Source organism: Mangifera indica, chromosome 3 (assembly GCF_011075055.1).
Source record: "Mangifera indica cultivar Alphonso chromosome 3, CATAS_Mindica_2.1, whole genome shotgun sequence".
NCBI classification, from domain to species: Eukaryota; Viridiplantae; Streptophyta; class Magnoliopsida; order Sapindales; family Anacardiaceae; genus Mangifera; species Mangifera indica.
Genome location: NC_058139.1, coordinates 4,700,894 through 4,715,115, shown reverse-complemented (window position 1 = coordinate 4,715,115; position 14,222 = coordinate 4,700,894). Strand labels below are relative to the sequence as shown.

At 35.1% G+C, this 14,222-nt stretch overlaps 2 protein-coding genes across 3 annotated transcripts; one reads left to right on the top strand and one right to left on the bottom strand.

Moving 5' to 3' along the window:
• Positions 1 to 3,250: 3,250 nt before the first annotated feature.
• On the bottom strand, positions 3,251 to 5,494 carry LOC123212000 (bifunctional adenosine 5'-phosphosulfate phosphorylase/adenylylsulfatase HINT4). Its single transcript, XM_044631009.1, has 6 exons — positions 5,353 to 5,494; positions 5,206 to 5,252; positions 4,799 to 4,875; positions 4,646 to 4,712; positions 3,604 to 3,681; positions 3,251 to 3,512 (listed from the first exon to the last, which is right to left on the bottom strand). The coding sequence occupies exons 1-6, from the start codon at positions 5,431 to 5,433 to the stop codon at positions 3,410 to 3,412; spliced, it is 453 nt and encodes a 150-aa protein (XP_044486944.1). The 5' UTR covers positions 5,434 to 5,494; the 3' UTR covers positions 3,251 to 3,409.
• A 69-nt stretch (positions 5,495 to 5,563) lies between these two features.
• Positions 5,564 to 13,403, top strand: LOC123211999 (protein arginine N-methyltransferase 1.6). 2 transcript variants are annotated; one of them, XM_044631008.1, is made up of 14 exons: positions 5,571 to 6,030; positions 6,303 to 6,537; positions 6,913 to 7,038; positions 7,846 to 8,010; positions 8,092 to 8,210; positions 8,286 to 8,365; positions 8,608 to 8,879; positions 9,593 to 9,829; positions 10,697 to 10,770; positions 12,060 to 12,153; positions 12,285 to 12,434; positions 12,549 to 12,623; positions 12,826 to 12,922; positions 13,091 to 13,403. In XM_044631008.1, exons 1-14 carry the CDS (start codon positions 5,705 to 5,707, stop codon positions 13,246 to 13,248), a joined length of 2,208 nt encoding a protein of 735 aa, XP_044486943.1. In that variant the 5' UTR covers positions 5,571 to 5,704; the 3' UTR covers positions 13,249 to 13,403. The 2 variants fall into 2 exon arrangements, 1 of the variants encoding a protein (XP_044486943.1); XR_006501492.1 differs by lacking the exons at positions 12,826 to 12,922; positions 13,091 to 13,403 and having other exon boundaries at positions 5,564 to 6,030; positions 12,268 to 12,434.
• The last annotated feature ends 819 nt before the right edge of the window (positions 13,404 to 14,222 follow it).

Sequence of the window (14,222 nt, the reverse complement as noted above, 5' to 3'; positions counted from 1 at the left end):
TGGAATTGCTTCAGAAGAAAAATAAAAGAGGATTCCTTGATAAATTTAAAGTAAATTCATTAAAAAAAAATAAAGTTCCTGCCTATTCAGAAATTAAAAAAATACTTGAAATTACCTAAATTGAATATAAAGAGGATTCCTTATAGGACTTTAAAAATTGGAAAAAAACAAAAAACATTTCCTCCAATAACAGAGCAGTCTTTGAGAAAGAAATGTTTTTTGTCCGTTCAATGCCAATAAAACGCCAGCTAAGCTAATGCGGAAAATGAAACACGTGGCACTGGAGCTGGGCCTAAATAGCAGACTAAGGTATCAATTTAAGTGGGTCCATTCAAAGCCCACATTGCTTACCAACCGCCAAAGACTCTCTATTTCAAAGAAAGTTTAATTTGATAGGAGATGCACTCGTCACCTCACTTTGACTTTGACTATCCAAAATTAAATATTGGGAAACTATTTTAACTCATTTAACTTTTTTTGTTATTTACATTAAAATTATTTGTGTATATTTAATGTATCAAAATTTGAGTGGGAAATAGCCTGTTGGCCTTAATATAATACAAAGGTGTGTTCTTCCTTCTCCCTATTTGAGAAAGCTACTTCAAATTATATTGTTCAATGGGAACTGATCATAAAACAAAAATATTACTATACTTTTAATCAATTAGGGGCTTATGCTAATTTTTAGAGTGTTTTCAATGAGTCGAAAACTTTGATATAAACAAAGGATATTAAAGGGTGTCATATCTAAGGGCAAAACCATCGTTGATATTTTTGTAATTTTATTCATTGATACGACGAGCCAAGGATGTCATGTCATCATTGAATGGTCCAGTCTTGAATATTTTACAGATAAAAACAATACATTTTGGTCGTTCAAATTTCGAAGTTCAAACATATAATATAGTTGTAGGTCCTAAAGCGCAGCCATTAAAAAGATAAGGTTCGACAGACACGTCTTTCTATCAACCATGACCCATGGTTTTTATGTAAATCATGGAGGATATATATTATACATAAAAGTCTGTCTTCTCTACGTCCCACTGTAGTCCCTTTCAAATTATTGTAAGGGCCCATCTATGAGGGAAGGATCACCAAACTTTCTATATAAAAATACCAAAAAGATACCTATATTCAACGAAAAATTTACTTAACCAAGTTCACACCACTTGATTTTATGAAGAATTTACCTAAAAACTTTGATATGGGTATCACAGGGCATACACGAGAGCAGAACTTGCGATGCCTGCCGGTTTGGCAAATTGGCAATTATTTGCCTAATAAGAATGTGACGTTTTGTCACGTTGTGTCTGGTAGAATTAACAAAGCCAAACCAAAGAGGTTTGAAAAATCAAATCAATACATATGTGGACCACATTTGTCAAATCAAACTTCTTAAAATGCTCCAATGAGAGTTCAATAAGGACACTTTTATCTGAAAATATTCGGTAAGCACTGCCACAAAGATTTGTTTTCAAAAACCACTGTCTTCTCGTCCTTTGCTGGTTCGCCAGTATTATCTCGTGTTTTAGAATCACACAATTAAGAGCCACCCTTCTTTCCCCTACAGTCTGTCTTCCAGCTTCTCCAAACTGGCAGCACTAGGGGAAGGTTTACCCAATCCACATTAATATAATTCTACGAAGGACAAATCAACTGTATCTCCTTTTTCACCAACTCAGCAACTGACCAAAAGTTTCTAGCTAGTAGCAAGGATGGGGACGTAAGTTCAAACAGCACCACACTATGAACAAGATCACTTTCAAGTCTCTGCAAGCTGTCTTCAATCAACTACAACAAAAATCATTGCACAGGAAACATTTGAACAGACTCTTATATTAGGACTACAGACCTCCTATAAAGGCATTTGTATCCACTTAAAAGGTGATATAGCTTGATCATCTCATTTTTTTATCAACTGAAATGAGCTCAGTGGCATTAATGAACAACAAAAATCACATAGTACATTGACTCTAATACTACAATATAGTTAAAATTGAACATGGTGTTATATCTACCCTAATCCTTCCAATCAAAAACCCAATCTTCAAATCCAAAATTTCCACTGGAAGTTTAGGCACTTGCCTCTAGAGGTTCCAATGGTCAGCGACACACATTCAAATCATGTTAGTGCCCGTCCTCCAAACAATTTACTACGTAGGTAACAAAAAAAGTTTGGACAACCAATTCCAAGGGAAATTTTAAATGCAACAATTAAGTTGATAGCAGCTTAGGTTCTTTCTCACATTTCTCTACAGAGCCTTATCCATAAATTGGAATATTTTACCTTTAATAATCAGAAACTTTGGCTGAGCAGGTATGGGTCCTCGAACTACTTGAAAAGGAGATGGAACTAAATTCAAAAGTTCTACATGGTCTTACAAAAAACAGTAGACCAGGATAAGGATCATATTTAATAAATATGGTCTGAACTAAAACAGTAAACCGGATAATGAAAAGATTGAACGGCAGCCCTAGGTTCATAACACAGAAATAAAAAAAAAATGTCAGGTCAGATACATCTTATTTTCTCATCGTTTCTTTCTTGGTGTTGATAACAATGTAACTTCCAGTTTCAACTCTGATAAACCAGTGGATAAATATATTGGCCCAATACAAATAGAACTATAATTTTTGGCATGAATAAACTTCAAAATAAATTGAATCTAATTGACTTGTCTCTGACCTTTCAATTATGAATGAAGTACACCAGTAGAAAATTGAATGGGACAGCACAATGGCCATAGCATTAGGTCCACCTAAATAGTGAAGTTCCATCCGAAAAAGTGACTGATTAGATGGAGTATTTCCTAAAATCGTGTCCAAGGGGCTTTCAGAAAACTGGAAAAATCCAGTATATAAGGAAAAGAGAGGCTCCCCCTTATAATTTTTCCTAATTCTCAGAAAACTCCAACAGTATCTATCCTATTTGCCTAAAAGGAAAAATGGATGCGAAAAAGAATCCTCCCAATCCAGTAACTCTTAATAAGGCCAACTCCATATTAGTTATTGCCAAAAGAAAGCTTCTTGGATCCCTAAATTGGGCCAAGTTTTAACCATTCCAGTCTCTAGTGGACCTGTCTTAGCAATGGTTTTGATTTCCTCGCGTGCACCATACACAACATTTTCCAACAACATCAAGTATTGTTACCTGAAACAGGAGAAACAGTGGAGAGTGCTGACCAAACCAACAAAATTGAAACATCATGAACGATGATTCTTAGGTGTTAAATACACCCTGCACACATGATTCACCACAATAAAAATTTCGATGTACATATGATTATTAAGGATATTACCCAAGTTTATTAGGACAGAGTCAGCATAACAACGAATCATAAGAAAACTTACAATTTCTTTCTGAAATACAGTTTAATACAAGAATAATAAAACTTTAGGACAACCACGGTTAAGAAGGAATAGAGGAAAAAGGCTTTATCTTCTCCAGCAACTTCTCAGCTTCAATGAACCCACCGAATGGTCCCAGAGACAAGTATTTTAGATGTTTCCATCTGTTCAAACTCTTCAAGAATTAAACCAAAGTATTGATAGATAATAAGGGGGAAACTAAAGCAAATAAACACTACCAACAAAAATACTTGCCTTGGTATGTAGGGTAGAGCCAAACAATGGAGATGTAGATGGTCGACACTGTTCATTGGAGGTTGATGGAATCCAAATCTGTCAGAAGGGCAAAAGATCACACAATCTAAGATTGTTTCTCACAACTGAATGCATGCAACCAAAATACTACTGTGCAAGAAACACAGTTTCAGGTTGCCCCAAATTTACAACTTTTCAATTTAAATCAGAGACTTTATTTCTTTTGATTCACTTAATTTATTGTGAACAACATTCTACTTTTCACAACCTAAGTTAAATAAATCACCCCAAGAGCATATAAACCCAAGGAGTAATTCATTAATGCAGTCCAAATTATGAGCAAATGGAGGGAAAATTTATGTCCCTCAGCATCCAAATTATTCATTATCATTAATGTATCAGCGCTACTATAGAGTTTTTTTAAAAGAGGAACAAGCAATATGTGATACATAATCAAATGAACAAATAAAGAAACGTAAAATTGATAATGAACCCATCTCAATAATCTGTACAGTTTTCTTAAAATGAAATTGATATAAGTGATGGATGTCATAACCAGTTCAAATTCAGTGAACATTGTGTGGCATGCAAACATTATGAAAGAGAATGAAGAGTGCTTATTATAAAGCATGCAAGCTCCAGCCTATCTCCTCTACCATGTTTCGAGATAAGACCACAATGAAGCCCACATAACCAAAACAGGGGAAGTGGGTTGAAGGTGAAGCCGAAATGATATAACACACTCATAGCCAGAATACCAATGCACCCATAAAACATAAAACATCGCAATTACAAACATACAAATTTTGAGCTAAAGGCAATGAAATCAGCAAGGACAATAGATTAACTACACAATATTGTATTAACCTACATGACTCCAAATAAACATCTATAATTTAGAAAAGCACTGCAGTAAAGTGCTCTAATAGTTATTGAAGATATTTGAGAGACTAAAACCTTCTCTGAATCAATCTTATTATGCATGAAAGAAAACTTTAGAGGCATGATAGTAAGCCATATTTTCATATAAAAGATGCAATACCTGTACTGTTCAGACTGAGGTGCGTCCCGGCGTAAAAGAGTTTGACCCACATTTAACATGTGACTTACTGGAAAAATTGACAATAGAAGATTAGCTACACAAAAAACATTACAGGGACAATTAACTCACATCATAAACACAAATCTTCATAACCCAATGAGTAGTCTTCATGTCTGCTCTGAAGATCTTTAACAGTTGGAATGTGCTCCACGGGAATAACCAAGTAATGTCTACAACATTTCCGTTCAGATACAAAATTTGATTTCAGTAAGACGTAAAAGAAATGGAACATATTTTTAAAACTTTCAAGTATGTTAATAGCCAGTGTTTATTGAAGAAACTGTGGTAAATCACAAACGAAGGTTAGGATGTGCATTTACCAATGTTAATCAAGTAATTATCAGATCCACCAAACCAAGACATAAATAATGATAAAATGGGCAAAAGTATAAAGCTATACAGATAAATAGGTTGAAACGGAAATCAGATCAAATATAAATGCAATTCAAATATTGAAGAAATCTAAATAATTATTGAAAAGGAGTGTGAATTAGTAAAACCTGAAAGCAGAAGGATTGATGTCGTGAAAAGCAACGACCTTTTCATCCTGCAGGACGTAGAAAAATGAAGGTAACTATAATAACGATTTATTGCTATCAGGCCATGCTCGTTAATGAACAAAATTAAAGAAAGAAAGCTAAGCTTACTGTGTGCAGGAGAGTGGTAGAAGTGGAATTGCGGGCAATCTGACAGAAGATGCATGGTGTTGGTGAGATTGCTCCCGCCATTTGCCCTAATTAGAGACATCAAATTCAACGCCATCTCTTATTTATTTTTAAAAATACCGGTAATGGTATATATTGATAACCTGTTATAGAATAAAAACCGAAAAAATAACATGAAGTTTAATTACCTTTTTACCCCTGCATTTTCGAAAACTGACTTCTCATACCGGCTCCTCTATGTGGACGGCGACGGCTCAGAGAAATAGAACGGTACATATATACGCTGGTAACAAAGGAACTCTTACTAATCGGCAAATCGTCACTTCTCCACTTAATGGTCTCTCTGTTTTCCAAAATCCTAAACGCTTTTCCGTCTCTCCGCGCTACATCACGTTTGACTTTGACTCCTCACTCACTCGAACTCACTCCCATTCGCCTCATGTCGACCCAGAGACTCTTTCAGCTTAAACTCGATCCACTTTCCGGTAATTTCGAATGGATGGTCATCGACGAAGACGAGAATAGTTTAGAGCCTTCGCAAGAGCCACTTCTTGCTACGACGTCGTATCTCGACATGCTCAATGACTCTTATAGGAACAAAGCCTATCGTTTGGCCATCGACAAGACAGTGATAAAACCGTGCCGCGTGCTCGATATCGGGTACCGCCTTCTTCCTTATGTCCAAGAAAAATGAATGTCATAATTTTTTTCTGTTTTATTGTATATTGAGGTATTATACGCAGTGTACTAAAATAGCAAAATAATACAATGGATCTACCAAGCAAATATTTTTCCGGTAAAACCTTTATTAATTTGAATGTGATGTGGGCGTTTCCAATTCGAAGTTGTGATTTCCATCCTGGTATCGTAGCATTCCCCTTCTTTTGTAAATTTAATATGATTTTGGATGAATTGCAATGAATACTGTGCAGCGCCGGAACTGGATTGTTATCAATGATGGCTGCTCGAGCAATGGCTTCTAGCGACTTAACAGCAGCGCCTGAAGCTAAAGAAATGGTGACAGCTTGTGAGTCTTACCTTCCGATGGTAAAGTTGATGCGAAAAGTTCTGCACCTCAACGGTATGAACAAAAATATTAATGTTATCAACAAGCGGTCAGATGAAATAAAAGTCGGTGTTGATATTGGTTCACATGCGGATGTTATGGTAAGTATTAATATTTATTTGTTCGTAATAACAATGCAAAGAAACTGAGTCCATGTGCCATAAAGTAGAAATTATAAATCATTGCTTGTTTTGTTACTGGAAAAACTAGTGTCCTGTTTGCAGTAATTTGATGGAAAAAAAAATGGAAAATGGAAATCAAGAGAAAGTGATATGATGAGGTGCATTTGGAGTGCATCTTAAAAGTTGACCTTTGTACTTTACATGGCTGCTAAGCACAGTTCTATCTTTTGAAAATGAAGTTGTTAATGCAAATGAGAGTATTTGTTTGGAATATATTGTATGCTTTATATAGTCTCACTTTTTTTAGTAAATATTTATTTTTTTGGGTATGAAGCATTTCAATATGAATCTCAGGTGAGTGAGATACTGGACTCTGAGTTATTGGGTGAAGGACTAATACCCACTCTTCAACATGCACATGACAAATTGTTGGTGGAAAATCCATTAACAGTGCCATATAAAGCTACTACTTATGGGCAGGTATTTGACTGGAATGGCTTCATTGTGAATATTGTTTGGCATTTATATCCTTCTCTCCTTTATTTACAATTTTTTTTTGTAATTGTTTTTTTTTTTAAATTGTGTCTTATGCTCATTTTGTTGGGCACCTTCTTAAGCATAGTGTAGTACTTATGCTGGCATTATTAACTTTCCATAAAACATTGATCATTCTCATTCTGAAGACTATTCTGCCTTTATGTCAAATGTCAAGTTGGCATAAGTGATTCATTTTTGTCGTGAATTTTTTTTACCTAGCAGGATCTGAAAATGCAACTTCTGTTTCTTCTTCTAAGTCAGGATATGAGTGTCATTTTGACCAGTTTGATTGCCATGCTTGGATAGGAAACAAGGGTAGTAATGTATCATTTTGGGACTTTTCTGGTAACATGAAGTATGGTTGTCTAAAACTGTATTGTATGCTCCCAATTAACATGGTGAAAAGTCTCACATTTAAAGTAATACTGTGCTTTCCTTTAATTCCTTTGAAGAATCTCTTTTTTAAGAAATTTCCCTTGTAGCAGCCAGCTAAATACATGAATCCATACCACTATCTTACTTCATGGTCCATATACCCCCACCCAAAAAAAATATATCCTAGACTTTTTGGCTTTTGTTGTTGTAATCACAAATTGCAAGCTAGTTAACTTTCTTTTAGTAAGTTGTGGTTGCTTTATTTACCAATCTTTAACTCTTAGGATTATAATTTGGGCTTTACTCATTATTTCAAAGCTTGTAGAAATTTCTTTTTCTCAATCGTTGTCTTTTCTACTTTCTTCCCTCTTTAAGCTGGTTGAAAGCACATTCTTGTGGAAGCTGCATGATTTATATAACAATGAAGCAAAAGCATCAGACAACATTCATCTTGTACCAAGCGGAATGGAAACTCTTATATCTGTCAAGCGTCAACAATATGCCATGCATTGTGATGCAATAACAGAAGAAATCAAACCGGTAATGATATTAATCATTATTCCACAGAATTCTTGGGACATACTGGTGGTTTAATACCTACTCAACTTAGGATTCATCCAGCTGTCAGAACCATTCAAGATACTTGAAATTGACTTTTGGAAACGGCCTGACAGTAATGGGGAAACTGAGCTGCAGATAAAGGCAATCAATAACGGTAGAGTCCATGCTGTAGTTTCATGGTAATGAAATTTGTTTTATTTGTTTGTCAGTCTTCTTTTTAGATAGTGGTATAATCATAAGTCTTATGTATTCAGGTGGATTCTTCAGCTTGATTGTGGAGGAACTATCTTTTATTCAACTGCACCTAGATGGATAAGCTTGCCAATTCATTCAAGTGAGTAATAGACACCATAACATTGTGCAAACACCAAATTCTAGTCATTTGATATTTTTTCATTGTGTGCTTATGAATTCTTGATAATAAATCAATCAACTTAATGTAAACATGTACTTAAATGAGCAATAGATGTTTTCCTTGTTATTAATTTAATGAAAAAATTAATTCAGTTTTGCTTGAGAAAAAATTCTTGGTTTCATGCCCATGTAACAATATTAGCTGGTTTGATTTTCCTCTAGGTACTGGAGACTGGTGTGACCATTGGAAACAGTGTGTCTGGTTTGTTCCAGGTAATGGTATGTCCATACGCAACGGTGAAGAGGTTGTTCTGCATGCTGTTCATACTGAAACTAGTATATCATATAATCTCAAGTCCCGAGTTCTAGGAACTGAGGTGAAGCAGTGTGATGTAAATGCTAAGGATTTTCAGCTTGTACTACCACCGGAAAGAATTGCAATCTATGGCAATGATGAATGGAGGCTTTCCATGTTAACATCCATAAGAAATGCTGTAAGACCTCTCTATCTCTGTCTTTCCCCCTCCCTCTTGTGTGTGTATGCTACTAAATCAATGAACTGACTTTTTTTATGCAAGTATGTGGAAACCTGTCATTATTGAGTTAAAAAATCTGGGCTTATATTGTTAATCTTTTGTAGTACAGAATATCTTTGGATGATTGTGCTTCTGAAGTGGCTATATTTAACTTTGCATGCATAGAGCAACTGATAGCTGAACATGCTTGCCTACCAAACGGAATCACTAGTTAGAATATTCTTCTTTTTCTCTAACATAGACACTTGGTTGGGATATCAATTTAGTATTGGGGTGACTAGCTTCTCTTGGTATTCCAGAACACTGCTTATCTAAATGAAGTAGTCAAAAGACACTTGACATCCTTGGTGGGTTACAGAGTATGAAAGAAAGAATTGTAAGTTGAACAAGAGGATCATTAAGATTATTCAACTTTTTCTCACTTTTCAATCCTTTTGCAGTCCCACTTTGTGCATTTAATACTTTCCTCTAAGACAGTTTTTGGTCTTTATCACCATCCAGGTCCCATGTTTAGTCATCAATATGAAGGTTGAAACTATTTTAGTTGCTTCTATAGCTTTATCTCTGCCTTCGTCCGAAATTTATTGAATACCTTTGTAGTATTAATTTTTTGTACTTCTCTTCTAGTCACTTTCTGGCATCTTTTATAGTATGACCTGTATTCATTGCAGTTGCAGCGGAGAGTTCAGCCATTATGTATCATTGCAGATGATAGTATTTTCTTAACAATATGTGTTGCACATCTTTCTAGAGCAGCAAATGTGCTATCGTTGTTTCCGGGCTTGCGAGACAAAGGTGCTCAGTATTTGGAAGTTGTCTCTGATGCAAATGGTTTCTCAATGGATCGTATAAAAGTTTTAGAAAAGAGGAAAACATACTTGACATTGGATGATACTCATCAGAAGAAGGTAAGGGGGTACTCATTTATGAATTCATCTTGTCTTTAATAGTGTTGAAAATAATGAAAACTGATTTATTCTAATGATGCACTTCAGAGCTTGAAAGTGACATGTTTCTTTGAAGCAGTATTATGAAAATAGAAAGTGAAAATGCTTTTGGTAATTGGTATATAAGTATGAGCAGGCCCAAGTTTAATTCGACTTCATTCGAATCCACCCCTTGTCATGGATGTCCATGTTCATTTGCAGGGTGTTGGGATCAAGTCCCAACAATTGTAAATTTTTACAAAAAAAAAAAAATTGTTAAATTAAAATAGTTTGAATACAAATAAGAAAAATATATAAATAAATGAAAATGTGGTTTGGTGGTGCATTGCATGCCTTGCAATAACTAGGACTTAGGTTTGAGTTCCACCAATTGCAATATTTTACAATGATGCATGTTGGCATTGACATAATGGTTTGACTCGTGGTGACTCAAATATTGAACCACAAATCATCAGGGCTTGGCTAGTTCAATTGTTGTTCATACAAAGAAACTCTTTCAGCCTTTACCCGGACCAGGCTAGTCATGGGGTCCCGATCAGACTGGTTGAATTGGTCAATTTGGGTTTCAAAACCATGCTTGGGGCCACAAACTTATTTAGCCTTTCATTTTATCCTCTTGGTTGTGTTGCCATTGGATAAAATGGGTGTCTTAAAATGCTGATATTTCAATGTCTTAACCCTGTGGTCGTGGCATTCTATTTCTTAGGTTTCATATCTGGCTTTTAGTTGTGCATTATGAAATTTGTCCTTTCCTTTAACCTTTTTCTTTAATACATTCTTTTGATTCTAAAAAATATATAGAATTGATTTAACCTGTCCTGTCCACAGGTTGACCTACTAATTGTAGAGCCCTACTATTATGGAAATGATAGCATGCTTCCATGGCAGAACCTGCGTTTCTGGTATGCACATTTACTTTTGAAATTACTTAAAGTCTTTTGTGTTTTATGTCTGTGACATATACATCAATATCTGCATATTGGCTACCGTACTTAAGATCTTAGTTATTTGTGCTTAATTTTCGGGGATAACCCCTAGATCTCAAGGCTTTTGGGGTGCAGTGGTGGAACATATTGAGAAAAGATTTGGGGGTTGGAGAGATTGTTTATTTTTGGAGGGGGTAGGCTTGCTTTTGTGCAATCAGTGTTGGCAACCTTTCCAACATTTTTTTTTTTTTGGTTCCTTTTTAAAATCCCTTGTAGTGTAGCAAAGAGAACAGAAAAGATGATGAGAGATTTGTTCAGGAAGGATATGGAGAAGGTAGCAAGTTTTTGGTGGAATATTCCTCTTGGTCAAGAGGGAAAGGAGGGCTTGTAGTTGGGATTGTGGAAAAAATAAGAATCTTCTAGCTAAATGGCTTTGGAGGCTTCTTTAAGAGAGAAATTCCCTTTAGTGTGAAGTAATCAAAAGCAAATATGGTCATCAACCAAATGGATGACTTGTGGATTTTAGCTTGAATCAACTCTGCTCTCTTCTTTATAGTTGACACCCTTAATAGAAGAGTCACTATATTTTCCTCTTTTGACTCTTCTTCCTCATATGGATTATGGAAGATAGAACTTTAGTTTTTAAAGAAATTTGTGGGGGGAGAGATTGAAAAATACAGTTATTAATTTGGTTGTTTTGCAAAGTTTCCACTAATGCTCAGGCTACACCCACAAATCTTATTCTTGAAAGTTTGTGATGAAATTCTTGCACTTTAAACAGTACAACTCAGTTTTGAAGGCTAAACTTCCTCTCAAAGGTTCACATGCTTGCAATGGATTTTGGTTTAAGAAGAACTGAATATAATAAACACTAGCCTTCTCTCAAACTCACAACATTTATATATATATATATATATATATATATATATATATATATATATATATATATATATATATATATATATTCTCTGAGGAGTAGACCGTATTTTTAAAATTTTGGACTTTTCATTAATTGAGGCTGATACAAAAGAAGTCTGCATTTTTCTTTCTGCGAATTTTCCATTTAATGCAAACACTGTGTGTGGTTTTTTAGACAATTAATATTGTTTAATAATGATTTACTCATTGGATAAAAGATTTCAAGCAAAACAGTGAGCTGTTATGCAGAAGGGTGGTCTGAGGATGATGCAGATATATGGGCTGCTATGTATATATCAATGACTTATCTTAACTTCCATTTTTTAACTTGTTTTGAATTGGACTAGGAAGGAGCGGACTATGCTTGATCCTGTCCTTTCAGATGATGTTTTGATAATGCCATGCAAAGGAATATTAAAGGGTTGTGCCATGTCTCTTCCGGTTAGTTATTATCTTTTGCACTATAAGGAAAATTTTTGTTGTCTACCCATACAGTTTCTTGCCCGGAAACACATGCAAACAGGTGTAGTTCTTTTTACATAGTTTTGGTGTAAGCTGTTTTGTTTCGACAGGATCTTTGGGACAGTCGTCGCAGTTTAAGGAATATTGAAGGCTTTGATCATACAGTAGTCAATACCACCTTAGGAGCATGTGGTGATTTACCATCTTCAAAAGAGGGCCCTTGCCTGCCTTTCTTTATCTGGCAGTGTGGAGAGATTGGGGTAATTAATTTATGTAGAAAAAGTAAAATTTTGTTTGAGAAACAAAGCTATATAACATGTAAGTCTAGAATGATGAATTATTCATACTGATTTAACCATGTTTGATATGTCTAGAAACTTAGTGAAGAATTTACAATCATGGAGTTTGATTTCACAAAACAGATAAGTCCATGCCATGGAAAAGCCCAGGTATGCCAAGTAACTTGATTGTTACTGCTTTTATACATCACAGCTGACTATTTTTACTATGGCCTGAAAAATTGTTTTTAAATGTTAATATATTCTGACTGTTTATTCTAGTATATTTGTGGACTACAAATATATCTTTTTGGAATTTCAGATTGAATTTTTGCTTATTAAGGTACTTGAAAAAGAGTGTACCCTATTGCAGGTTGAATTTTTGGAGAATGGGATATGCCATGGATTTGCTCTCTGGATCGATTGGGTGATGGATGCAGAGAATAACATTGTGGTATCCACAGGACCAGGTACAGTTTTACTCTACAAAATGGGTTGAATTTAAGAATGCTCCTCTTAATTAGTAGTCTTGAGACTGGAATATGCCATGGATGTGCCTCTCCCTTGGTTTATTACTAGGTAATATTTTTTTTTAATAATATATGGACCCTTATAATTCAGCATCATATGCATTTCAGATAAAAGATATTGGAAACAAGGAGTTAAGCTTGTGTCCACGCCTGTAGCAGTTGGAAATAAGGGATGTGAAGGGGCTGGCATATGTTGTAATACTGCAGTTGAAGTTTCATTCGATCCATCCAGTGGGGCGCTCAACATTCAACACACTTTCTCTTAACATGTGCCTGTTATCATTTTATATTTCTAATCCACCATAAATTGTCACCATGGAGTCTATGCACCATACTTGAGATTGCAATTTCATAAACTTATTGTATGGACTCATTTTAGTAAATGAAATTTAGAATAGGTCTATGTTTTCTTCTCCCACCATTTTACGAGCAAAAAAGATCAAGGCCGATATAATAATTCAACTGCTCTAAAGAACAGTGAATTGGTAATATTTTTATGCTTTGAAAATTTCCTTTATATATAGAATATGGATGGCAGGTTAAACATAAGACAATATGCATACATGACTGATGGCGTACTTTCGCCATCTAACTAAATGGGATATAGAATCAATTGTTGCAAAAATGTTTAGTACTCCTTTTTAAATGTCCATGTTTACAAAGTTTTACATTTTTATTCTCACAATCAGAGGTGGCAGTTTATGTAAATGGGTCTAGTCTGTATTTTTGTGTTACAGGTCAGAAAACATTTAATCTGAACATGATTCAAATAAGAATTGTGTCAAAAACACGATGGGTTGTATCAACCTGTTGTAAAAACAGAGCAAATTGAGGAGGTTTGCAAGTCAGCTTTGTTGAATTTGAGGACAGGGGCTCGTAGTGTTTAGAAGTAGGGACGGTTTCAATGGGCTTGATGGAGATTGTGGAGAATGTGATGGTGGAAATTAATGAACGCTTCATTAGAAAATTTTGAAGAGCTTGGCTTTGCCAGTTTACCAGAAGGTTGGGGGGAAATAAGGAGTGGAGAAAAAGAATGTTAAGGTTGTTGATGCTGTTAATAACAAAAAGAAGCCCAAAAAGATAGAGAGAATTTGTGAGATTGGGTATATGATGAGGATGAATTGCGAAGTGAAGATGGTAAAGGAGATATTGGGGACAATGATGATGGAGAGGGGTTATTGGCGAGACAGAATCCCAACTCAAAATCATGGTCTATCCTGATCGTTAAAATGGCATCAAC